The sequence below is a fragment of the Primulina tabacum genome, unplaced genomic scaffold, assembly GCF_025594145.1.
Source record: "Primulina tabacum isolate GXHZ01 unplaced genomic scaffold, ASM2559414v2 Contig586, whole genome shotgun sequence".
Lineage (NCBI taxonomy): Eukaryota > Viridiplantae > Streptophyta > Magnoliopsida > Lamiales > Gesneriaceae > Primulina > Primulina tabacum.
The window spans coordinates 1-27830 of record NW_027459794.1 but is presented as its reverse complement, the minus strand read 5'-3'; the positions used below and the strand labels follow the sequence as shown (position 1 = coordinate 27830).

At 35.0% G+C, this 27830-nt stretch overlaps 2 protein-coding genes and 2 long non-coding RNA genes across 8 annotated transcripts; 1 reads left to right on the top strand and 3 right to left on the bottom strand.

The window, feature by feature from the left end:
* Nucleotides 1-4257: 4257 nt before the first annotated feature.
* Nucleotides 4258-13186, bottom strand: LOC142534545 (serine/threonine-protein kinase ATM-like). 5 transcript variants are annotated; one of them, XM_075641408.1, is made up of 10 exons: nucleotides 12021-13152; nucleotides 11776-11874; nucleotides 11616-11662; nucleotides 10778-10902; nucleotides 9555-9609; nucleotides 8203-8273; nucleotides 7156-7225; nucleotides 6427-6542; nucleotides 6192-6314; nucleotides 4621-5164 (listed from the first exon to the last, which is right to left on the bottom strand). In XM_075641408.1, the coding sequence occupies exons 3-8, from the start codon at nucleotides 11641-11643 to the stop codon at nucleotides 6496-6498; spliced, it is 396 nt and encodes a 131-aa protein (XP_075497523.1). In that variant the 5' UTR covers nucleotides 11644-11662; nucleotides 11776-11874; nucleotides 12021-13152; the 3' UTR covers nucleotides 4621-5164; nucleotides 6192-6314; nucleotides 6427-6495. The 5 variants fall into 5 exon arrangements, with proteins under 5 accessions (XP_075497521.1, XP_075497520.1, XP_075497523.1 ...); XM_075641409.1 differs by lacking the exons at nucleotides 10778-10902; nucleotides 11616-11662; nucleotides 11776-11874; nucleotides 12021-13152 and adding exons at nucleotides 9700-9737; nucleotides 10087-10180 and having other exon boundaries at nucleotides 4622-5164; XM_075641406.1 differs by lacking the exons at nucleotides 6192-6314; nucleotides 6427-6542; nucleotides 7156-7225 and having other exon boundaries at nucleotides 4258-5164; nucleotides 11972-13186.
* Nucleotides 13187-13918: 732 nt separating this feature from the next.
* On the top strand, nucleotides 13919-14322 carry LOC142534547 (uncharacterized). Its single transcript, XR_012817082.1, has 2 exons — nucleotides 13919-13963; nucleotides 13998-14322. It is a non-coding gene; the product is annotated as an uncharacterized LOC142534547 (long non-coding RNA).
* Nucleotides 14323-17517: 3195 nt separating this feature from the next.
* On the bottom strand, nucleotides 17518-23447 carry LOC142534548 (serine/threonine-protein kinase ATM-like). The gene is made up of 11 exons (XM_075641410.1): nucleotides 23182-23447; nucleotides 22627-22698; nucleotides 20181-20345; nucleotides 19628-19753; nucleotides 19362-19489; nucleotides 18826-18983; nucleotides 18573-18615; nucleotides 18427-18490; nucleotides 18269-18343; nucleotides 18073-18192; nucleotides 17518-17730 (listed from the first exon to the last, which is right to left on the bottom strand). The coding sequence occupies exons 1-11, from the start codon at nucleotides 23203-23205 to the stop codon at nucleotides 17518-17520; spliced, it is 1188 nt and encodes a 395-aa protein (XP_075497525.1). The 5' UTR covers nucleotides 23206-23447.
* Nucleotides 20572-22183, bottom strand: LOC142534546 (uncharacterized). Its single transcript, XR_012817081.1, has 3 exons — nucleotides 22156-22183; nucleotides 21722-21908; nucleotides 20572-21208 (listed from the first exon to the last, which is right to left on the bottom strand). It is a non-coding gene; the product is annotated as an uncharacterized LOC142534546 (long non-coding RNA).
* Nucleotides 23448-27830: the final 4383 nt, after the last annotated feature.

The following is a 27830-nucleotide window of genomic DNA, read 5'->3' as shown; positions in this document are numbered from 1 at the left end:
CGGTCTGATCCTAACAACTAAACACTATAATTCAGACGTGTTTGAGTCCCCTACCTCCACATCGAGTCAGCCTCTTCAACCAAGAGACAAAAACGTTAGAATCAATTCATACAAATCATTTCCTCTACGAACATGCATTCAAAACTCACATAAAACATTAGAACGATAATAAAACATGCACGTTCAATCAAAAATTGTGTTATGGTGTGAAAGACGAGAAAATAGAGGTATCGGTCGTGCCTTTGCGATTAAACGCTCGAAAAATAATGAAAGCGAGGCGAGAGATGGACACCGGAGAGACGTGACAACGTTTCTTAAGTAAATTCTTGAGGAATCCGATCACTCCTACTGCTGGAACTCATGGAGGCTGCTGGGAAAATGGGGAGGGGTGGCCGAGAGAGGTGAGGGTGGGAATATGGTTTTTGGGGTAGGTTTAATTAAAATATTGAGTGCTAATGCGCCCTTAATTAAAATAATTAGGAGGAGTAGAAGTTTATGCCCAAAATATTTTAAAATAGACCCATTTTACACACTCATAAAATATTTCGTTTAGGTAAGTTTTTGAAAATGTAGTATGAACTCTCAAAAGTCCTCCAACTAGCCAAAATTTTGCGTGTCGGATTACAATATGACCCGGCGAGTAAAAATATCCCACCAAGATCCATTTTCGAAAATCTCACTTAATTACACCATTTACAAAATAATTAAAAAAATTTATTTAAAAAATATTTTTCCTCAATTATCCCCGGTCTCTGTTTCTCGTTCGAGCGTGAAATACTACTAAAAGCCCTAATACATGAAGCCTTAATAAACCATGAAATAAAACACATATACATGCAATAATCATGCATTTAAAACTTTAAAATAATTAAACACATATTTTAGTAAAACCATATATTGCATGCAGTCAGGTACGTAGTTCGAATTTTCTAGACCTTACAACGGTATTTCTTCAATTACTTCCATTTGCCATTTTTTTGTAAACTTACCATTGCATCATTATGAAATGTGTGAGAAAATGGTATAATATTTGTCTTCTTAAAAAAATATTTATGTAATACAAGGTTAAATTTTAAAAAATAATAATATAGTAGTTAAAAATATTTATATAATTATTAATATTATATATAATGATAAATCAAACCTGATACTCCATGTAGCCGATCCGATCCAGATCTGACCCGAGCACTCATATCGCACATCATTCACTTAAATGATATAAATAATGGGCGTATTATTGATACAATTAGGGCCTGGGCTCGGGCCAGAATTTTGCGTGAACTCCAAACTGTCATCTACTTGGTCAGCTTATAGATGATCAGGGCAGACCAGTCGAGCAACATGATAAATTTTATCAAGTAAAGTCCCAAATAATTATGGTGGTGAATACATAGTACTGATCTGAATATCAGATAATTTGTAACGAAAATACTTAGGACGCCCTTTACTTTATGTTAGTTTGTGCGAATCCGAAGCTGACCGTCATCTGACTCGTGCTGAACCAGTTTGAAGTACCGGGTTTACCAGACCTATCCCGATATGCTATATATATATATATATATATATATATATATATATATATATATATATATAAACATTTTGAATAATTTACATAGAAATTTTGAATCCCATCAATACAAATTGTATGTTAAAGAGAAAAAAATACAAATTTAATGTACACAAGAAAAATATATTTCATGACAATTTAGTATTATGTTTGAAGAAATCGTTCTTTGTATATAAATAACATGCTCAAGTTAAATATAATATAATATATCTAATATAATACGTGAAGTGTGACAATATACAAATATAAGTGAATGTGCTTAATTCGATCTCAAACCAACTGCAAATAATAGCTCCAAATTGTTAATGTAACATGAAATCCCACTTTATCTATCATATTATCATATGATAATTCGTTTTTTATTATAATTACAATGGTGTGATTTGTTTTTATTTAACTTAGTATCAAATTTACGCTTATATCTTATTAAGATATGTGTATGTCAGTTGTCACTATACTGCTAGTATAACATCTACTGCTTAAAATAAATGCTTAAATATTTTTTTTAAAAACTCTTTTTCGGAAATACACAAACACATGCATGCAAAAAAAGCAGTCAATCAGGCATTTTAAAAAGTCTCCCAAACACTAAATAAAATAACAACAGCTAATTAAATTTTAAAATGAAATCAATCTTCTAGTCTACTGTTTTAAAAGAACTCAACGTCTGTCAAAATCATCCACATAAAAAGATGTCTCGTTTAATTTGAGTAAGCTTGCCTCCTGGTTTTAAAGTTTTTATTACTATTTTATTTAAAAAACTTGATCTTATTTCCTTCATTTTTTAATAATATATTCTTGCAGTTCTGACAGTCGATTGATTTTTTATTTGACTTGTGTTTAGTCTTGAGTTTGAGATTTGGGGCTTTTTTTAAAATTAATATTAATTAAAAATTATTTAATGAAATATTGAATGAGATGTTTGTAAAAATAGTGAAATCTGTAGAAATTTATAGCAGATTCTAAATTTTAAAAAAAATTAAAGAAAAAGCGGTTATCACGGATTCCTTATTTGACTTGTGTTTAGTCTTGAGTTTGAGTTTGGGGCTTTTTTTAAAATTAATAATAATTAAAAAAAATATTAGTAAAATATTGTAAAAATAAGATGTTTGTAAAAATAGTGCAATCCATAGAAATTTATAGCGGATTCTAAATCTGTGATAGCCTGTCATGGATTCCCAATTTGACTTGTGTTTAGTCTTGAGTTTGAGGTTTGGGGCTTTTTTATAGAATAATATTAATTTAAAAATTTTATTTAGTAAAATATTGTAAAAATGAGATATTTGTAAAAATAGTGCAATTCGTAGAAATTTATAGCGGATTCTAAATTTTTTAAAAAAAATTGAAGAAAAAGAGCCTGTCAGGGATTCTAGGGAATCCGTCGCTCTTCCTCTTTAAATTGCGCGCATTTTCTTCGTTTCATCTGCCCAAAATGCTTCCTTTCTCCGATTCATTCTTGCAAAATGTTTCTTTCCTCCGATTCATTTGCGTAAAATCCTTCTTTTCTCCTTCGGCCTTGTATTAATATTATTTGTTGATTTTGTCATCCATTCCATTCGAAGAGGTGTTAAGAGGTAATGTTTAATTTCGTTGATAATATTATAATTATATATTAAGAAGTAATATTTTGTTTTGTGTAAATTTCCGTTAATGTTTGTCATTTATTTCAGATATTATCATTGTCCGTTGATTTTATTATAAATTCCGTATAACCACGTTTGAGAAGGTAATTTAAGTAATTTATTATTATTTTATTTGTATTATTTATATTGTATTAATGTATTTATAATTTTGTTCACTAGCATTATACGAATAAGTATGATTTTGTTAAATAGTATATTTTTTTTATTAATCACGATATAAATATAATAATGTGGATATTAAAAAAATAATAAATATAATTTTGTGCTTTTTGAAAATATTTCAAGGTTATTATTTTTGCGTAGTCGGAACACAACCGGAAACAAGAATTTCTTAACAGCCTTCAAGTATTTTGCGCAAAGAAGTCGAGGAAATGCAAAGAAGTCGGAGGAATTGCACAAAGAAGTCGGAGGAACTGTACACAATTTAAATGATGGTAGTCATGGATTCCTAGAACCCGTGACTGCATGTCACGGATTCAGAATCCATGACAATTTGGCACGGATTCTACGCCTCTGTTTCCTTTTTTTTTTAAAAAAAATATTAAGAATCCTGTAAAATTTTCTATGGATTGCATTATTTTTACAAGACTCGCACTTTTGCAATATTTTGTTAAATAGTTTTTAAATTAATATTATTTTTTAAAAAAAGCCCTTGAGTTTTTAGGGTACGATTGAGAAAAAACATTTGAACATGTAGAGTATGAAAATTTTATCAATATTTGTGCGGCCAAAACTGCAGTACATGTAATATTTAAGTGATTATTTAAACAAAATTGTAAAATTTATTTCATTATATTACACAAGTTTTTAATGTGTTCTATATTATTTGATTGTTTGATCTTTTAATTACGCATTAATAAAAAAATCACATTTTATCGTCTTATGAGTCCATTTTTTCAATTTGTATCAAACCTATAAAATATCATATATGACCAACTCAAAATTAGTTCCTTGCTCAAGGGTGGCCAGTCACCAGGAGATGTCAGCAACATGATTGGCTTCATGGTTACAATGACGAACTTTTGACTCGGAGTTTGTTACATAACATTTTGAATTTCAGTGTAATATAAACAATGATTTGCAGAATAGTCTAATTTTATAAATAATTATGATAATCAACATAACATGCCTTCATAAATATGGATAAGGTTGAATGAAAAGCATCAAATGACCATCCCCGACTTGCCACCATCGTTTAAAAATATGACGGTTGAAACGACTCGTGCTACTAAAATACTGCTAGGAAAAAAAATTTCAAGCTAATTTTGAAAATGCTCACACACATGCATGCGAATGAAAACAGTCCACCATGCGTATTAAAAAGTTATTCAATTACTGAATAAAAATAACTGTAATTAAATAAATATTAAATATCATCAATATCATTATCACTATTCAAGAATTATACATTATCACACCTTTGAGAAGGGATATTTAATCACACAAATAACATAAATAATGAGGGCTTTCAATCATAATCAAGGACCTCCTTGCTAAATTAAAAATGAACCAAAAATGAGATAATGGATGATTATTTAATAATCATTCCCTTATCATGGCTACCAAACATAGCCCAAGGGTATTGTCCCAAAGTTGGGGTCACAAGTATTTGATCAGAAGGTGGCAATTTATTTTTAAATTCAAATTTGAATAGGGTCCTGAACCCATATGCCCCCATTTAGCAAGCAGACAAATCTTTATTTTTCTTGATGTTTCAGAATATCTTTAGAATGTAATGCTTATATTTTTATCACATTAATCCAATCATAAATCAATATTCAAAGCACAAATGCAGGTTGTCTAGCACCTCTACCTTCGAGCTTTCCTGTTTTTGAGGAACAACAGAAGACTTTCTTCCCGTTACATGACACAGTCGAAGCTCATTTAGAGCATGCAAGAATAGCTGAATTGATTTGATCGAGGCATTGGACTCGATAAATATATTTTCATGCACCTGTATAAAATGAGAGAATAACTTACAAATCAACAAAGATCAAGATTTGTTTTTTGGTTATATGCAATTATTCCTCTAATAGATCTTAGTAAAATTATGAATAACCTTTAAACTGAACAAATTTATCTTCTTACGCAAATTATTGAACAAAAATTTGTCATGATATGCCGATATAATTTCCAATTACAAGAATAAGCAAGCAATCTCAATTCAAATTTCAAAACAAACAACAATGCACAACTAGCAAAGCAAGCAACTAGGTCAATGCATATCAGTCAGTAATGCAGGAAGTGCCTTACCCTCAGAGGTCATATTGATCCACCAACCAGAGATGACGAAATAATAAGACGATCAATCAGTCAATTCTTTGATACACTGGTCATATATTTAAAATGCTCATGCAATTGCTACTACTCTAAATCTGGAAACCAAAACACGCAACCCAAAATATTTCACACTGGAGGAGTTGATTTCAAATACATCCATTTCCATTCCAAAAGCACCAACAATTCTGAACTTCGTTTAACATACCAAGACATTCTTGAGCGTATAAAGGAAATTAAGACAACTCTTCTGGAAATCAAATTACATAAAATATGCTCCCCGTTTATGTTTGCAATGCCAAGGCTAATCATTTTTTACATTCAGTATCAAGCTCCTAGAGACTCAAACTTACCTTTATGGGGTTTGATACTTATTAGCCTCTCACGTGATCCGCTCGCTCTTTTCAATTATTTTAGTTGAAATGACAAGTAAAAAAGACACATCATAAAAAATACCAGAGAACTTGGGAAAGAAAGGTACGCATGGCAACTAAAATAAAAAACGTAAGTGGGAAAATGAGGCGTTTAAGAAACCCTTATGCTACAAGGAACAATCATGCCTTTTGTGGACACCTTCCCACAATAAAGCAAGCAGGAAAGAAATCTAGTGAATGTATTTTTCTCAAACACTGTTTGTATTAAGTTGTTGAGAACAAATGATACCATGATGTAAAGACCGGTGTACATAAAACAGAGCAAGTAACCTTCAAAGAGATTAGTTTGCAAGATCCACATCTAAATCCATTCTCCCAGCAACATTGACAATGACATATGGGAACAGAAATTCTGCAACTTCTGATTTAACCAGCACAATGTCTTGACATAATCTGAAGCAACCAGTAATATAGATCAGCCGCATGATTGATTTACGGAAAATTCCAATGGAAAAAAAATAGTAAAGCAGGAATTGAGCAACTATCTCAAATGCTAGTATAAAACCTTAAAATGAGATCGTTGCAATAACCTATAACTGCATATACAAGTGGACAGATCCACGCTTCAAATGTTTTATCCAAAGTTGTCCACATTTGAATCCTCGATAGAAATTGATTCAGCTGAAAAATTAGGAAGTAAAATCAGGATGTAAGTAAGAGAATATCTGTGTTGTCTGTCTAAGTGTATGCATGCCTTCACTAAATTTCTTCGAGGTCATTCGAATTTCAGTTCATACATGAAAGGTTCAACCCATGCTTCAGCTAGAAAAAATTGTTGAGACTACTTTTTATTAGTCGAATTGGTGGTCACATTTACTCTATTGCTAGTTGTTACTACTCACCAGTGTCATCATGAGATGTACACAGAAAAGGCATTGCCTTCCCAGCAGGCATAAATACAGACCTAGACAATCGGGGATCCATGTCACTTCCATATCCATTGCTATTGCTAAGGTTTCCTCTCTTTATCAGTTTATGTTCTATGAAATTTATATGGACCCAGGAAACTCCTAAATTTCCACCAGAAGTTTGTTACAAAGTTTCTGTAATGAATTTATTTAAAAAAAAAAACGAGTACAGCTGGTTAAAAGTATCACCCAGCAGCAAGATTTGCTTAATGTGCTAGCATATAGATGAAGGAAAAACACATGGCACTTTGCCACTAGTGATATTTTTGAAGGAGAAATCTCACGGAGAAAATATGAGCTAACGATCTTTCTCGGTAACAACTTACCTGTCAACTTTCTTTGTAGATTAGAAATAAGTCTCTGCATAAGCTCCAAATTAACACCTTTTGAGTGGACCTAGAATGATTATATAAATTGGAAAACATAATTAAATCTATTTATCACAAAAAATGCACAAACAGCGAAATTGTTAAGTTTAGACGTATTGCGGTGGCAGCACGTGTCTACAACATTTGGAATGCACGCAATCGATATTTTTTTTAAGAAGAAATGCCGTGTCCCAAGGATATCATTAGGAAAATCAAGATCCTTATCCTTTGATGTTTGCCAATATGGATACAGACTCTCGATTATATTAATTATTTTTTCCTATGATGTGTGTGGATATGATCATCTTTGCTTGTCGGTATGCCCCGTGTAGTTGGTAATGGTATCGTTGGTTCTATTGGTTCAATATTTGCCATCTCCTCGGGATGCATAGTGTATATGAACAAAACAATTTTTTTAACTTATTTTAATGGATGTTATTCATTAAAAAAAAGAAGAAGAGAAACTCGAAGCATTAAAAAACACACTTTTGGAGAAAATATTTATTAAAAATGAGATATCACCACAATTTCAGTCACTCAGGTATATTAGGCCGCTTGAACATTTGTCGATGACCGTCTCAAAAAAATATGAAGTATTCTTTATGTTAAATCAAAAGTCAAGCCCACTTTAGCAGCTACAAAATATTTAGCATGACATAACGGTACATATTTAAAGCAACAAGATGAAATATCTAAACAATTGCTTTTGCACTTCATAACTTTGTGATTGATATAATTAATAAAAACAATATATTATATGAAAGAAAGTCTTTCATTTAATAATACTGACAAAATATCATTTGCTCAAAAGACATAATGCAATCATTCAGTCGTGACCACCATAAAGATGCCAAACTTTTTTTTAGTTCAAATAAATCGACCTTTCCAAGACAATGAGACATTATTCCTAATCGATCAGCAAAAGACAAGGTCATAGGAAAAAGAGCACATAAATCATAAATATAAAACATAAAATATAATGGAAAGTCTGAAATACATTCTAACCTCAATAAGAGACCTCTCAAAGGAATGCAGTTGCATCAAAGCCCGTTGACCATTTTCGGTTGAAAGAAACCCTGAGCAAATAACACTAAAATTGAAGTTCTGGACAAGTCCCTTAACAACTAGAAATCAAACAAACACAAAGCCTCAATGAACACAATCATATTGAGTTTATGAAAAAAGATTAATTTTTTAATAAGACACGATATTTTATTAAATACAAATGCTTTTAATTAACATAAGCAGACTAGTGATCCACTCACGACAAAAAACTAAACAAGACTCTGATCATCTCAACAATACACAAAAGTCCAATCCCTCAATAAATCTCTTCATTGGCCTCTTCAATGTTGTCAATAAGTCTTATATTCCCCTCAAAGCACACAGACCAACATATGTCATGTACCACACCACTCTCCAAATAATTTTGCCCTCTTGCCAAGAAGATGTCCAAGATCCGTAGTAAATAAATCTTGTGTTGATCTCGGCACCACCCAAACCAATCTCAATTCTTCCAAAGCTCTAGCCCACAAACCACTTGATGAGGAGTTTATGAAAAAGGATAAGTTCTGGAGGATAAACTTTGATACATTCTGGAGAATAACTCTTGTTTAATTGGATTCATCCGATTGTGGATCGATCGATTCTCATATGCTTCGATCATGTTAGGACCTTGATCAGTTTAGATAAAACATTATTAAAAAACACATTATGACCTCGATCAATTCTCAGGAGAGAATCTGTAGACTATTCACTAATATCTCCAGCCAAATTAATTTACAGATTCCTTGTCTAAGTGCTGTAAAAAATGCTTATGCACTGCTATGTGCCCCCAAGGCTTCTTCTTCTTTCCCCAAAAGTACGACTTATCATCTTCAAAGAACCCAAGGACTCTCCTCTGTCACACAGTCATTACTCTGAACCCAAATCAAATCAACTGTTAGAACCTGTCAAATGATCCCTCATCTCCTTCAATTATTCAGACTGAGCCCAATGATTCATTGACAAGCTACCAAGTCATGTACAAAACATCCTTTATTGAAATTTGTTTCTTACGAAAAGATTTCTTTTTTATTGTTTTCACTTCAAAAGTGTCCAATGCAGAAAAATCTAAAAAACGTATGTGAAGCTCTTAAAATTCCAAAGTTGAAAGATGCATTGCTTGAGGAGACAGCACTTGGAATGCAGTGACACTACCAAGTGAAAACAACCTTTAATTGTAAATGGATTTTCATGATAAGACACGACTATGGCCGTTCATTGGAGAGATATGAGGAGTGACTTTTAGTCAAAGGTTTCACACAAACTCATGGAGTAGATCACTTTGAGACCTTTGCACCAATTGTAAAACTTACCACGGTGTTGCTCCTTTTGCCAATGGCAGCTAACTTGGATTGGCCTCTTCAACAACTTCATGTAAAGAATGTATCTCTTAATGGCGATCAAGAATAAAAAGTAAACTAAAGCGTTCAAACTAGAAAAAACTCTATATAGGCTTATATAGTATCCGAGAGCTTCGTCTGAAAAATTCACTCGGTCTGTAGAGTAGCACGGATATCAGCAAGGACGGACTTATTGTACATAATGGCAAAATTCCAGTGTTAATTATATAAGTTGATGACATTATTTTTACATGAGATGTAGATGTAAAACTAAAAAGAACTTCGCAAATCTATTTAAAATTAAGGAATTGGGGGCATTGAGATACTTTATGGGAATGGAAATTGCAAACAAGAAATTGTTGTTTCTCAGTGTAAATACATATTAGATCTATAGAAGAGTTCTGGGATGGTGGTCACGGAGCGAAGCTTCTGAGGACATTGGCGAGTGTCCTTACCCAGTTTTGCTAGCAAATTGGACTAGATCTATCACTAACAGAAGATCTACCTCGGGATATGACACCTTTGTTTGGGTAATTCAGTGACATGGTGGAATTAGGAGAGTGATGTCATTAGATGTAGTGCAAAGGCTGAATTCAATGTTACGGCCCAAAGAGTCTTTGAAGTTCTTTGGTTAAAAAGAGTCCTCGAAAAGTTCCAAACAATAGAAAGCCTTTGAGATTATACTGCGCCAACAAAGCAGCAATAAGTATTGTCCATAACCCAATTCAACATGATAAGACAAAGCACAAAGATCGTCACTTTATAAAGGAGAAAAATGAAGTTTGAACTATATGCTTGTCATTCATGCTAACAACTCAACAAAGAACAGGTGTTTCGGCCAAAGAACTTACAAAGCCTACCTATAAACATTTGTGCATGATCAATGTCTATGCACCAACTTGAGGGGTATTATTGTAAATTTTATATAAAAAAATTTAGCAAAAGTCCAGAATCTGAGGGAGTAGAATAAATTAAGATATGCATAATTATTTGTAACCTATTTTAGTTACTGTTTTCTTCATACATATTTGTTCATCTCTCGTCCTACAAACTTCAATAGATATCTTTTCTATAATGAAACTTAAATCACAGGAAAAATGACATCATATACATCAAACTTCAAAACAAAGAATGAAGATAAGCACAACGCATGATTACAGCACAGTCAAAATCTAACAGCAGTCATATAGACTCACTCTTAATGCTTGGGATTCCATGTCAATTATCTCAACAGAATCATCCATCAGATACTTCTTTAGAAGCCTCATAAGGACTCGAAGAGCTTCTTCCGAGATGCCCGTATCTGCATGGATGTTAGTCTCTGCATGCCAATAGCTATTCCAAACACAGGTACTGAATAATCACCAGGAAGATGGAATACAACACAATGAGGATCACCAATTCCAATCTGTAATCATAACTGAAGCATAATAAAAGGTACTCGAAAGCATATTTCATGAATTTGAGAAATGTTTCCTAAGAAGATCAAAATGCAAAGCTACGGTTACCTTGGATATGAAATCAGAAACCATTGCACTAAGATCATTTGTGTTATCTAAGCTGCACATTGGAACAAGCTTCCAAGCAGCATGAAAAATTTCATTTTCCGAATGCCAATATGCATCTTTGAAATCATTTTGATCTCCAAGAAATATCCCACTTGACCCAATATTTTTATGCAATGCTTCCAGACTGCAAGAATATTTGATAAACAAGATTTTGTAACTATCTCTAGATAGAAGTAGTTAATTTCTCTCCTAAACATCCTCTAATGAAGCAAAAGAACGATGCTACCACTTTAGAAAATCTTAAAACATGTAATTAAGGAAAAAAACCAACCGCACTCACTGTGACTAAGAAGTTGTGTCAATTATACTCTTCACTAAATTGTTTAAGCCAAAGAAATATTACATTTACAGAACAAAATAAAAAGAGAAATAAGATGTTGTGTTTATACCATATTTCACCATATTGTTTCAGCAGTAGAAATATTATGAAACAAAAAAATGTGAACTGGGAGAGTAAAGGACATACCTGCAGAGAAGTAATCTTGGAGGGACATAGTGAGGTCTCTTTACAAACTGTAAAGATTAAAAACACTCTTATAACAAAGTAAGATATGAATGAAGAACACAAACGGCTTGAACATTATGGTCCAGTGGCAATAAACATGAGGCAGGTAGCACTTGCTTACATTCAGTAAGTGAACCCTCGGTGAGTAGGTTTGACGTATTTTCTGGTGGAGGTCTTGTATTTCATTAAATATATCGAAATCAGGGAATGCCACTAGTTCCTGATTGAAGATATTGACCAACAATAATGATCAATTGCAATTAAAAGCTGTGAAAGTGATTGTGGTAAAGAAATAGTTTACAGCATTAAAATTTTACGTGTATATTCTGAAATCTATCATTGCAATCAAGGATACATAGATCATACTTTTATGTATTCAACCATAGATGAATCAGCACCAATGGTAAGTTGTTGGAGAAGTAATACAGCTCGGGATGATGTAGTTACGGATAGCTTCTTATTAGATCCACAAGGGATGCAACATGCGACCAACTCTGACACTAAAAAACTATCAAGTGAAACAACTAAGTCAGCATAAATCATAAAACATTATCAGCAAAAATATAATATAAAACATTAAATGAACAAAAGAGATTAAAATATGTTGTTGCCTGAAGTAGTTCACCAAGCACTCGGATAGTCTCCCCTGATGGGTAATCTCTTGATATATTGAGCAGCGTAGAAATTATACAACAACATTGATCAAGTAAACAGTCGCAACCAATGAATTGACCAATCAAATTCAGAAGGTAACTGTTCAGAAAAGTAACAGAAAATTAACACCAACCATTGCAAGATCACATGATATAAGAAGCCCCTTGAGAGTTCATGTAACTTGAAGATGTTGTCGAAAAAGATTTTGGCGACTGAAACTGCGGTGTAAGGATGGGCTAAGCCAATGAAGTGACCATATTTAGAAAAGCGATCGACAACCACGAAAATTACAGTCTTCCCCTGTGAGGTAGGCAACCCTTCAATGAAATCCATTGAGATGTCGGCCCAAATGTGGTAAGGGATGGGCAGAGGTTGTAGGAGTCCAGCTGGCTTCATTGCTTCCGTTTTGTTGTGTTGGCATGTGGAACAATTGGACACTACTGCTTGGACTTGACGTTTCATCCCTGGCCAATAAAAATCTCGTCCTATGCGGTGGATAGTGCGCTGGTAGCCTTCATGTACCATTGCAATAATAGGAGCATTTAATGGTGATTGTGGAGGAAGGTAGATTTTGGATTTAAACAATAAAATGTCGTTTTTAACTTCCCATGGTCCGAAAGCCTTTCCATCGTGAACCTCTCGAATTTTGTGTTGTACTTCTGGTGTATTAGAGTGTGCTTCTCTGATGGCTGCAAGAAAATCCCACTGTGGTTTCGAAATGGCCATCAAACAGCCGTCCTCCTTGCCTAGGCGTGAAAGTGCGTCCGCCACGACATTTGATTTTCCTGCCCGATATTCTACCTTAAAGTCATAACCCATTAATTTGCTTATCCCTCCCTTGTTGTTGTGGAGAGGTTGAAATACGTTGTTCGAGCAAAAATTCGAGACTATAATGATCTGTACGAACGATGAAGGAGTTTCCCCAAAAGTAAGAGTGCCAGTGACGCACGGCTTTGATGAGTCCAATGAGTTTCCTTTTCATAGGCGGGTAGTTTCCTATGGCGGAGGGCGACAATGGGGCGCCCTTGCTGTTGAAGTACAGCCCCTATTCCTGTTTCTGATGCATCACACTCCACGATGAAAGGTATGGAAAAATCGGAAAGAGCAAGGATGGGTGTAGAAGTGAGCACTTTCTTCAATGTTTCAAAGGCATGCAGGCTATCAGCTGTCCATGAAAAGCCTTGTTTTGCAGCATATTGGTTAAGGGGGCAGCAATAACTCCATAGTTTTGCACAAATTTGCGGTAGTACCCTGTTAGTCCGAGGAAGCCCGGAGTGCCTTTAGAGTCATGGGTTGTGGCCAGTGTTGAATGGCTGTTATTTATTTTCATCCACACTCACCCCCTTCCGTGAAACCACATGTCCTAAGTAAGCAACCTGTCTTTGAGCAAAGTAACATTTGGATTTCTTAGGAATAAGTGCTGTTGTGCAGGATTGTGAAGACAGTACGAAGATGGAAAATGTGATCTTCCCAGGTTGTGCTGTAAACGAGGATGTCATCAACGAAAACCAAAACAAATTTCCGTAAAATGCCGCCGAAAATTGAATTCATTAAAGCTTGAAAAGTAGAAGGCGCATTAGTGAGGCCAAAAGGCATCACCATAACTCAAAGTGGCCGTGGTGGGTGCGAAAGACCGTCATGTGGATGCTACCGGGGTCCATCAAAATTTGATGGTAGCCGGATCGCAAGTCTAATTTTGAAAAATATTCAGCGCCGTGTAATTCCTCTAATAATTCGTCGATCACCGCAATGGGGAACTTGTCCTTTACTGTTTTTGCATTCAAGGCACGATAGTCGATACAAAAGCGCCAAGTGTCATCTGATTTTTTGACAAACAATACTGATGAGGAGAAAGGGGATGAGCTAGGTCTAATAATCCCTCTTTGTAGCATCTCATCACATTGCTTCTCAATTTCATCTTTCTGCATATGAGGGTATCGATAAGGTCTAACAAGAATGGGGTTGGTGCCTTGTTCCAGTAGGATTTTATGGCTGAATCCTCTTGAGGGTGGGAGTCCTTGAGGTTCCTCGAACAGGCTGTTGTAGGTTTCCAAAAGGTGTTGTAGCTGTGTAAGGGGTGCCTCCTCTAGTATAGTTGCCGAGAGGTTTCGGTGTGACGGAATGTAGGATGGGTCTCCGTGCCACGTAACGAGCATGCCTTCTCTTACAAACTGCATCTGCATTTTTTCAAAATCCCACGTCATACTTCCTAAAGAGCGGAGCCAATTTACTCCCATGACAGCGTCAAATTCTCCTAGTGTGAGGACGTAAAAATCAACATGGAAGATATGATTTTCCAGTTGAATCTGAACAGCCGAACACATCCCCGAACATGGTAGACTCTTCCCATTTGCGACCTTCATTGATATGTCTCCTCGTTGCGATATTTCAAGGTTCAATTGTGAGATCAAATTGGAGTCTAAGAAACAGTGCGTGCTGCCGGAATCAATAAGGACACGGAGAGGTATCGATTGGATGTACCCTATTATTTGCGTAGTCTGGGCGTTACTGATTCCCGTGATGGCGTGAAGAGAGATGCCTGGATCGTCTGGATTAATCGTGTCAACTTCATCTTCTGGGTCGCTGTTCTGACCACTTCTAGACGAAACAACCGTTTGCAACGATGTCCTGGAACGAATAGTTCATCACAGTTAAGCACAACCCTCTTGAGCGTCGTTCCTCCATCTCTGATCTGCTCAATTGCCTCGTGATCGATGGTCGTAGTGTTTGTTGGGATGGTACGTCTTTTTGGATAATTGGGTTCTTGTCGTAGGCTTCCCGTGCGTCTTTCGTACAAATGGGCCAGGCCTATAGCAGTTGTTAAAATCTTTTGGGTGGTGAATGTCTACCTCAATCGCGATGTGTTCTTGTATGCCGGCTAATGAAAATTTCCACTTCTTGCTCGCTTGTGAGGGAGGAAGCGCGTGCAAAAAGTTGTTCAAATTGACGTTGGTATTCTCCCACCGTGCCTATTTGTCGCAATTTCGATAGTTCTCCCAGTTTGTTGGTGCGAATCGGTGGTCCGAACCTCACGTGGCAGTACTGTGCGAAAAACTCCCATGTAAGATCGGGTCGATCTCGCTCAAGTTTTTAAGAACCACAGTTGAGCGTCTCCTTCCAGATGAAAAGACGCAAGCCCCACACGCTGATCTTCGGGTGTGCGTTGATGGCGAAAAAAATGTACACATCGGCTTATCCAACTAATGGGGTCGGTTGACTCATCATATGTCCGGAAATCCATCCTGGAATATTTGGGAATGAATTGATTCAGGTTCCCCAACTCATTGGCTTTGCGCTGATCTCTTGTCTGTGAATCAGATGCTCCGCTGCTATCCTCACTGTCCTTGCTGGTTTTTGACACTTGAGCAGCCAATTCTTCAAGCCTTTTTTGTAGATCTTGCTGGCTTGCGTTCTTGTTCATCTTGTCTGCGTGCTTGGTCTTCTCTTTCGGATTTGAACAGGTTGAAGAGGGTCGTAAGTTGCTGTTGGATTGCTTGCAAATCGCCCATAACTACTTGCTCTGATACCAACTTGTAATGAGCGCGGGTAAAGGATCGGGTTATGGGTCGGTGAAGAGGTTGATCGTTTAACTCTGAGATTTTGTTTGTGGCTTTTTCTACCTTGTCTACCTATTTTTTTGGATGTTCGAGGCTCGTTTGAGAGAACCTCGCGATCTCAATATTAGCTATATTTTTTTGAGAAAAGCTGAATGTTTATTTCTTTCATCAGCAACCCTTTAAATACTATAAGCATTAAACTGGCATCCAAGAAATATGCCCATTATTCCCCTATCTAAGCTCGAGATTCTAACACTTATTAAAGGAAAGTAAATAAAAATCCAATAATCTCACTCCTTATTTTCTAAACTTTCCATGAGTAAACCTTTGATATAGCACATCCTTGATTTTGCTGCTCGATTCTTGTTTGAGTTGGGTTGGGCCCCATGGATTGAGTCCCTGACAGTGTTAATATTAGATTAAATGATCATTCTAAAGCCTCTGCAATGGCTATCAATAAAAATAATACAGGGCCAACACTCGTCCTTGCACCAACTGCAATAGCCCTAAATACTCAATCGATATTTTCTGGGAGAAAGATGGCTATCCATATCAATACAAACCGAAACGAGCTGAAAAGGAAACAAGAAATAAACTCATATTTCTCTCAATGATTTTTGTCTCAGGTTTTTTGTTATCTCCTCAAGAAGGTAATTTCGGTCTCCCGGTTATTTATTCAAGGAGACTAATCTTATAGCTAGCAGAACCACCATACTTACACTCTATTGTCCCCAACTCTTCATAGGGCTTGGCTCCTATGTCCATCATCTCAAGAGGTGGAACATCATATTTACTCTTAGACTATCCATTTCATCCATCTTGCTTGCACCTTGTTTTCTAATAGTCTTATTAGAGAGATTGCTAAACACCTTAAATGTTCAGAGGCATTTCCACTCACTCTGCTTGAAGACAATCCTACAAAGATTGAGATTGATACTAACAAGGAGAGAAAATGCACCTACTACTTGGATGCGATGAGAAAGTTACAATCTGAATTTGATCATGTTTTCCAAGTAACAACGAAGCTATTCGCACTAGTTTTTTTAAAAAGAAACGATATTATATTATCAAAAGATATTAATTACAAAAAACAGACCAAAGGTCCATGCATAGTAAGGTAAGACTCGTACTACGAGTCAACGTAATACTATACTTCAATTCTTATACAAGTCTGAGACCGAGAACGATTTAACCTCCACATTCTTAGAGATCCAACTTGAAACCCTAAACTTAATCTTGTCCCAACATTCTTCTAAAGAATTCTAAATCTTCAAAAATCATCTTGTTCTTTTCTAGTTCAAGGTGTGAATTATCCACTTATGCTGAGAAACATCACACACAGTTCAAACTAGGTTTCAAAAAAACTCCAACTTTGGCGGGTCAAGCATAAAAAATGAACTTTTTAATTGAATGTAAATTATACCATTGATTTACAAAACGCTTTCATAAATTAGAATTAAAATTGTTTTTCGAGACTTGAACTTGATACATACGTGTAACAGACAAAGATTTTATTCAGATTAGTTCATTTTTACCACAATTTAGTATAAAAGAAAAATATTTCAAAGAAACACAATTACAACATTAACTTCATGCAAAAAGTATCAAATAGAATGCAGCTGATTTTCAACATGAGATGTTAAAAGCTAAAACTAAAGTTGTAGGCAGTAAGTGAAAGTACACTTTCTTGTTAATGAGTTCATCCCTTCATGTTCAGAGATATGAACGATAAGTAAAATAGAAGTTTCCAGCACTCTTGATCCCCTCTCCCACCCAGCTTTCTTACTGCAATGCATTGCCATACAGACAGAAAAGATATGCACAAAATGACTCTTAACTAAAGCTGCACAAGGCTGGCAAGCAACCTGGGAAAAGAACAATAATAAAAACCAGCATATGTAGTTCAAGATATTCAATAGCAAAAATGTCATCTTATGATCCTGACATGGATATTATCAATTCGCAAAGATCAATCCACATCGAGTGAACACGACATACAACTACCCTATGCTAAAATCGTTGACTCGAGTTACTATCATTTTTAACATTAATTAGATCAAACACCTCGCCACATTAGAAAACATAGAAGACATCTAAACCAAAATAACTTGGACAAAGATTTAATACAAATCTAAAAATAATATTAATGTTCAAAAAGTTAAATGAAGCTACAACATTCTTAGAGGAATGAATGCAAGGCTAGCTACCTTAGCAACCCATTTTAAGCTGTTAGCATCTTCCTGCAAGATCAAAGCCGGAAGCAGCCACGGACAACAATATTTTATGAAGTTCATAGGTTCCAAATTCGACGCAAAAATGCCTCTTGCCTGCAAATCCAATCAGATTAACTGTCTAGTTTTCTATTTACATGCTAAACACCTCGATTGCAAAATATGACATTACCTCAACAAGTGCAACTAAGCTTACACCACAAGCAACCCAATTAAAAAGAATTGGCCCCATAAGCTCCTCCAAGAACTTCAAAAATGTTGAAAGCACAAAATAATTTGTAAAGTTGGTATCATGTAATTAAATTAATCAATCAGAAATGTATTTATCACCTTTGTCCTGTTTGTATAGCATGTTTCCTTAGATAAACTGCCAAGCACAGCACTGACTAGTTCTCTGAACAAGATGGATATTTGGAAAATTAAGCCAAGGTCAAATGCAACATAAAGGCGTGGCTACTTTACTTTTCCACTCTTACCTTTGGGAGGGATCGATAGAAGCAACAACATATATAATAAAAACTGCCTATATGTAAAATTCGAAAATCAAAACGCTAAAAGTAATTTATCGACAATTCATTGAATAAATTTGAAAATTTTGAAGCGGCATCAATCATCATTTTAAGCTGGTTCGTGGGAATAGTTTGAAATTTTGAGTTGGCAATACAAGATGCATGAGAGTTATGACAATTAGTGGGAATAGTGTTCGCGAGAACTAAATATTTTTGGTACCTCTAACTCTATTTTTCTCACCATGCAGTACAAGATGCATAAGAGTTACGACAATTGTTTCCATAATCGGACGAGGTTGAGGACCAGCAGACAAAACTTCCCGTGCTCGAACTATTTTCTCCCCAGAGGAAGTAACCAATTTCCTTCCAAAATTTGAACTGCAGTGGCATTTTCCAGAACGATGTTATTTAGAAGCAAAAAGAAGAGTAGTCATATCAGAAACCACATTGTACACGAGCAAATCCTAAATGATTGATACACTAATTAAACCACACAAGGCTACTTTAGACTTGTACAAATGGAGAAAAGCCCTAAAACATTAGCCCACGGATAAATATAGTATGGAACGTCCAATCTTAAAATGTCAACGGCATCAAGAAACTTATAAGTAGAGCAAGTATTAGAAAGTGTGGTTAGCAAACAAGATTATAAATGGACCGGACCCATGTCAATGGCCGTTAGAATAACAACTTAAGCTGCAATAATTTGATAAATTATCATAGCTACTGGAAATATGTCTATCTCAAGCCAATTACCAAACATCTTGGAAGAGTTCAAAGTGACCGTCCCATGTCTGGAAAAGGACGCCAATCCGACGAGCTAGGCAAAGCCTAACTCGATAATCAGGATCTCGGAGCAGCATAAATAGCTTGTCGATCACTAACTGTATAAGAATGAATAAAAGAATGACAACCTAAGTGAGGGACTAAAGATTAATTACTGAGAAAAAGAAAATCAAGATAAATAAACCAGCTGCACATTTTCTCAACTAAAAATCATGATGCGGATAAAGATTAATCACCTGAGCAAGTTGTGGTCTGAGCAATACAAAATTGCATAAACAGTTAACAAGCTTCGCACGATAATACCAGTCGAAGAGACTGTTATCAAAGACTTTAGTCACCAAATCTCCGAGAGAAGTCAAGCACTGAAAGTCAATAGGCTAATTTAGAAAAAAGAAAACAATTTTTCTGACAAGTATTACCATGAGAAAGCTTTAAATATGACTATTTCTCAAGTAATTCCGCACACTAAATTTCTTCACATGGTTTGTCCTCGTTGATCTGAAACCTAATTTCTCGCGACCTAACTTCTAGTTAACTATGCTTCAATTGTATCTTTTTTACTTCAACTTTTATTTAACACTGGATAATTTGTACAAATTAAACATTAACTTACAATTGCATTCCTCAAGACTGTTCTGACAAAAGCTAAAAATGATGTATAAAGTCAGCAAAATCAAGTAAGAAACAAAAATATTGACACTAACAACTCGAACTCACATCCCACTTGCCATCAATAATTTACCAATAAAACATCCAAGCATGCTTAGAGACATATCACAACTATCAAACCTCTTCGGACTCCCTTTTCGTAAAGGAAGATGCAACAGTATTCTGAGTTCCAACCCCATTTGACAGCAACAGGCTTGCCACCAAACAACAGATGCCATCTAGTATGTAGGAACACGGGAATTTAAGATTTTCATATGAATTTACTGCATCAGTCATAGACGCAACCTGCAGAGGGGAAATCAAATAGAGACCGGGTAGTTTTAGAATAATCAAATGGTGTCACCAAATTGCTTGCATTGAAATGACAGAGACGACAAAAAGAGCACAATATCAAATCCAATATATGTCTGCAGGAAGACCAGTGAGGATGCCGGCTGAGAATGCATAGAAAGTTTTCTAAAACCTACTCAAATACGAAACAGGAAATAAATTACTTGTGTGCATGAGCTATAAAGCAAATGCCAAGAAAAACATGGAACGTAAAGGTATGAGACTAAGATACTTGTGGTCGTTCTCTTTTTCCCTAAGATTGAACATGATTTCCCACGTCAACAATGATAAAATTGGGAAAAAACTTGAAATGATTGACAGGAAATTCAATTTCTGATTCACTAAAGAAACGGAAGACCCAGTTGTCTGACTACCGTCAATACCTAACCTATCTACATCAATAGACCCACCGTTCATATCCATCTCCACATCCAAAATCAATTTTTCCCTGCTATTTAGCGGCAAAGGATCATGAATGGAGTGGGCGTCTGATAAATTGGGGAAGTCTGGCTTTGCTTGAGAATTCCTTCTGCACTCTGAACATCCTTCATACAATTTTGCATTCAGAAGATTGAACAATTCCAAAATAAAATGAAGAACTTGCAATATTTTTCTCTTGGCAATTGCAAAGAAAAGGCGAGCTAGTGAAACTTTTAAAAGAAGTCGCAGTCGAGTCAATGTTATTAATGATGGAGTTCCACTCCAAACATCCAGACAAACCATCATTGTAATATTTCTCCACAATTGAAATGGCATGATTTAGATATCCTAACAACGATTCACCCAATTTAGAAAAGATATGAGGAATTTCTCAGATCCTGAGAGTGAAAGAAAAAACCTGAAACACTCTGAGAATACAACAGAATATTGAAAACCATATCCATAAAAATTTATAGTCGTTTGAGAAAAATGAAGGAAAAATAAATATGCAAACTAGTGCTAAAGAGAAACGTGTCAATAAATTTATCACAAAAACATTATATTTGACGAAACAAATGACTAAGATCAGATTGAAACAAAAGCCTATAATTGTTAGTGAAAGCCAAAAAATATTTGAATGAATAAAATCGGCATCCCCAATCAAGTGATTGAGAAAATATCGACCTTCTAATCAAACCAGAACAAGAGTGTGATAGGTAACCATGCAGGAATGAACAATGTCACACCGTCATGTGCAGGTTTGTCTCAAGCCCCAATTACTTGGAGCTTATTAAAAGTTTACAGAGGAGCATACAACACAGTTCAAAAGCTTTTAAGTGAAGTCATGGGACATATAAAAGGACTACTGCCGCAACGGAGAATGGGAAGGATCAATGAAAGTGAATATTGACCTTGTTGAATACGAGCAGAACATGAAATTAGCTAAAGAGCGCATGTGTAGATAACTTCTGAGAGCAGCATTTTGTCAATTTCTACTTCCTTTATGCATTCAAGAACGTGATTTTCCATTTCATGAAGCAGCTGATCTCTTAGATTCAGTGGCAATCGTACATTTTGGCAGTAATTGGACAAATTCACCTACAAATTTATCATAAATGACAGTGAAAATCCATCAGTTATTAAATTTCAAAAGTAGCAAAAAATAAGAATGTGACACCGGCTTTGGACCATAATCAATATCAATCTTCGCAAAAACTTCAACTGAGCATTCCAAAAAATCACTTGGACTTTCCTCTATCTACCACACATCGGATACAACTTTTTAAGATAAGCCATTATACGTGAGATCAAAAGGTTTATAAGGATGGATTTGCAAGAATAATACCTTGGCCAATTCCTCCACAGGCTCAGCATAGAGCAATGGCAGAAGTCCTGAAGCGTCATACAGAAGAGGGGTAGAACCAGAAAGGGCAATGCAGCTGCCGGAAGCAGCACAACGAACCGCTCATTCAGTGTTGTGAATTCCTATGTAATTAGGAGGTCAATCAAAATACTAAATAATGTCAACATCCTGCACCACCTATACATGTATAAAAGAAAAGCAAAGAAGTAAAGAGATACAAAAAAGGATGTAGTACTAGGGATTAGAAAATTGATGGACAGAATTGAATATGTTCATCATATATTGTCTCTCAATCTATACGTAGATGGGATTCATTTCTTTTGCAGATAGACTGGAATTTCAGAGAGAATCATTTGAAGATCGTAAAAAAATTCCTTGGTTATTAAAAGTTATGATCAATCTCATCAAATCACTTCAAAATATCAAAGCCACTGTACCTAGTTTGGAATGTACCTTCAAGTTAAGTATAGCTAAAACAGCTGGTAACACATTCTGCCGAAGATCCAAAAAATATTGCAGATCACCCTGCAGCAAGAAAACGAATACATTTAAGATACAATCTGGATCCTTCCAATAAATTGAAAACACGTGAAAACACCCTTTTAAAATGTAATCCATTCAAATGAATTCAAAAGCTAAAATAAAGAAAAGCTGTTAAGATGAAGGAAAATCTTTTTTGGATCCCAAGAATTTCATTCAACTAACAAATTTGCAGGCTTAGATACATGAGGAAGAATAACTAACACAGTCATCCAGTATGACATATAGCAACGGGAAACAAGCACAAAATAACAAGCTTTGCATCTCAGGGAATGACGCAAAAATCAAATTCACCATTTATTCGCAGTTTATGATAATGGGATGGCAACCCTTTCCTTTCCACATACTTTGTGAAATTATTAAAGCACCAATCAATTATTACCAAGTCTATAAACATGGCCATAAATATTAGAGTAAGAAATTCCAACTTCCAAAACTACAAATTTGGAACCGCAACAAGATGCCTACCTGTATGCTTCTCATGGTCATCATACATTCATACTCTTGACTATATCAACAGTAGAGTGAGCACCATTAGATATTTTCCAACCACCATAACAGCTTTGAAATAACAAAAGAAATCAAAAGAAAATACAACGTGAACTTTAATAGCCATGTTTCAACACAGTTGAGTTATTCTGTTTTGAGTTGTTGATGAGAAAAGACTCTCATATATGCTTCTACACAGCAGAGTTGTTATGTTTCGGGTTGGATATAAGAGAAAACTAAGAGAGAAATATCAAATACACACGTCTGAAAATAACTCTTGCAGTTATTATAGGAATACAAAAATGAGAGGTATAATGGGTTCTTACCAGCGAGGTTCTCTTGGAGAAGTAGCATGAGATGAAGCACAAAGACCTGAAGTATATTTCCCAACATCAAGACACTGGATAGAATCATCGGAAAAGAATTACGACAGCTAAAGGAAAATTATACTCTTGCATTCTGAACTCTGAATCAAGATTAATTTTCATATTCTGAGAGAACATACAGCAAGTTACTTTGACATAATCACACACGGCACACCAATAAAATATGGTGGAAAACTAATCTCAAACACAAATCTTTTGTAGGGGATCCATACACAACAATTTCAAGCCAGTGAATTGAATACTGCTGTGCAAGGGTTTTATTTTCACCAAAACTGCACTTAACTAGAATTTTCCCCTTAAAACAAAAGTTTGCATGATAACACGAATATCTGATCACATAAAAGCATTCTAAAACTTGACCCCGAAGAAAGGAAGTATTCAACTAAATGCATTCGTGCATCAGCCATCTCATGACAAGTAGAAAAATCTACTTCTTTACAACCCCACAGTTTGCATTCTTATTTTAAAAAAGGCAGTGAGAAACACTTCCTCTTAAACATAAGCGAAAATCAAATCGTTATTAGTTTATCGCTCAAACATACTATAAAGTAACTCCACATACCATGGTATTCTAATGGCGACAATGGAATCTAAACCTTACAAGTTTCGTAATTATAAAATAAAAATTGCTATTGTACATAAGGATGCAGTTGATGGTAACTGCATAATTTAAATCCTTATGACTGTATAGTAACTTAAATGTCAACAAACAAATACTACATTGCTGCCAGAAAGGAAAAAAAAAAAGAACATCCATATAAGACCAACAATTCCGTCCTAATGTTTACTATAAACTGCACTTCACTAATTATTGAATTTAAGTGCTTGATAATACATAAAAAAAGAACTGATGTTTTAAACATTAAAGACTCAACTCTTTGAAACAGCACCACTGAGAACAATTGTTGTCTGGTAAGAACCAACAATTCTAACAATTCGATTAGATTAAGGTAAACAACAATTGTCACCAACTAATTCTACCCAAGATATTAATGAAGAAAAAATAAATAAGGCAATAGTAAAAAATATGAGAAAATATGATCATACAAATTCCATCGAAGATATCATGGAAACAAATAACTATTTAAGGTGTTCAGAATTATTAGACCATCACGGAGGAGATAAAATGGATATAAGGTGATTATTCGTAAAATATTTACCTAGCAATATTAAAAGCAAAATAAAATGAAAATTTAAAAAGTAGCATATAGGAAGGACGATAGTAAGGCTTCTATAATTCCATGTCACACAAGATATTAGGAGTTGCAATTTATTTTGAAAGGTGTATGCACTTAATACATTAGTCTCCCAAGTTGTCCTCTCTTACTCCGCTTAAGAGACAACATATGATTAATATTTGGTTAGTGCTGGTATAATAAACCAGTGTTCACATTTAAGATATATATTAAGGTGAATTAAATGCTGTCAAGAATTATGAATATGCCTTTGGATTGACATGATATATGCCATGTTAGAATAATTCATTTTTTATAAACTGGAGTGGCTGACGCATCTAATAAACAGACCTTTAGGGTTGTTTCTCATTGGACTCCACTCCTACATCCTTTTAATTTGTAGTTTCGTCCCAATGGCGAGAAATATCGACATCAGAATTCTAGATTGAACATGTTCTCTTTTTCACGTCGAATGATTGTCCGATATTTCCGGACAGAGAAGAACTTCAAATCCTTGTGAGTTATTATTTCTCAACCAATTATACCTCTATAGCTACAAATAGTGGGTAGTGTTACAAATAGTGGGTAGTGTACACAAACTTTAAAAGGTATGCTAATGTATGCCAATTTTACACCAAGTACTATGCATTCAAATAATCTCCGTTTCATATTTTCTCTTGGGCATCGGAGGATTTTTGCCGAACTATGGCTGGTGACCCTAAAGCATCATTTTGCATGACATATTTTAGTGGCAACCTAGGTCATATATTCTTCGTTGGACCCAAATAGCGAAAACTTTAGCATCTCAAGAGAAATTAATTGCATTAGAAATTACAAGTAGCTAGAGGTTTCCAAAAAAGCTGGACGAACCATCTCACAGTACCACGGGTCATATTCAAGAGAGTAAAAGAACAAAAATATATATAACATGTATCTCCCGGAACAAAGAAAGAATATCAACAACTATTCATGGATTTTAGGGTAAAGATGAGATCGACAATGACATACAATGAAAGATTTATACTCTAAAGCAACACGAAAGACAAAAAGTTTACAAAGGTGAATCACTCACGTTGAAAGTGTGCGTTTAAATAGCCGAAGATCCCATATCTCGAAAGGAACAAGATATGAATCTTTTGTATCCTGGGTAAATGCCAAGCAAAGAAGTTATTATACTGAAATCATGGAGAAGCAAGCATTTTACTAGCAAAGAAACAATCAAATCAAAATAAGAGAAGCAAAATGTTATCTATATAATCTTACGCTCAACATTATGCTACAAAGCAGCATAAAGCAGCATCCACCTTCAAAGACGAGAGCACAACTAACCCTGTAATACTGAATTTAGAGCTTGAAAAGTTTCTTTCAGAATTGTATAAATACTTGAACACCCAATCATAATTACAAATAGAAGAACATTATACAATAATGGAAACAGGAATAAACTGGTGTTAAGACAGTGTTAAGCCATCCTAACTTAAGTGCATGAGATTGAGATTTCATGAGAGAGAATCTAACTGTACCTACTTTTTCCTACAATATGAAATGCAAAGTAGATGAATTGTACTTAACAATTCACCATAAGAGGAAAGGAAGCATTTCAAAGATCTATCTACACCATGCCTTGATGGGAATTTTACACAAATGGATGCTTACAATTGAGGTGAGATTGCAAAATGTTGGCAAACACCGCATAAGGCAGTTCCATATCACATGCCAACCTGCAGAATTTTTACAAAAATAAAACCAAAATATGCACAAGGATTAAAAGAAAAAAGAATATCAAGCAGGTCCCTGCATTAGACATCCTACAAACGCGATACCTCATATAATGGTCCAGAAAGTTCATGGAGTTTATTTTCATTATCCTTAGTAAGCCCCAGACGCCAACCAAACACAAACAATTTAATCAGAGCCATTTTTCTTCAAAAAGGACGTTGATAGAAAGAGGCAGACAAAAATTATTAATAAGAGTAAGAGATAGGGAAAGGAAAGGGAGAGAAGTAGGAAGGTAAGATGTTCGCAATAACTGATGAGCAAGAATCGAGTCCATCTCACAATATATGATTGATATTGGCCATGATAAAGAAAAGCGAACAAAGAAACCTAGACTGCATCCTTCCCCACATATGATACAACCAAAGCTTGCATTAAAAACTATCCTTCTTAATTAGCATATGACTATAAATGACAAGTCCAAGGAACAAAATTATTTCAAGAAACCAGGAGGGCACACTGAATAAAACTATATCTTTTCCTCCATACATATAATATGATATACCTCATTCAAGGGAAAAGCTAGCTTCTGCGATGATTTCTCATTTGGAGCAGCAAAAAACATCGATAAAGAAAGTCTAAGCAGACTCCTTCAAATAAAATAAAAAACTGGTGAGAAGAATCTTAAGAAGACTCATTCAAATGAAATACAAAATTGGTCAGAAGTTAAAATGAATAACAAAGAGTGCTGAGACAAGATTAACTTAGGGTTCCATGCTGGATTACAAATAATGTGGAGTTTAAAATGTTTTCGCTGTCAGATTGTTTAGGGATTGGAATCTCATATTGTGTTAATATGATTCCAGTTCTTACTTTGTTATGCGATGACCTCTGGTCTCCTTTTTGTAGAAAAAAAGAAACTAGAAGGCATTTCTGCACATAAGAAATAAGTTATATCACATAAAAAGTAAGATATCATAGTGTTTGTTTAAGCATCAAATTATTACAGTTGCAAACCATATCACACTGATTTCTTAGGCTCAATTATACAGAGTGAAATGAAGTTTTTGCGTGTAAAGGAACAACTTATTGCAACGTCCAGAACAGATCGTCATAAGAATGCTCTAAAGTTGCGTTAATAATTCTGCAATCGAGAACAAGCGAATTCCGGAAATCAAAATTTGACTGCGGACTCCAGAAAGGGCAAATGTGATATCAGAAGTATGAAAAACAGAAACATTAGAAACAAGTCTGAATGGCGGTATCACTTGAGTAAGCAAACTGATGAATAACATATGTACTGAAAAGCAAAAGGAAAAGTGACAAAGATAAAGGAAAAAAGAAAGACGCT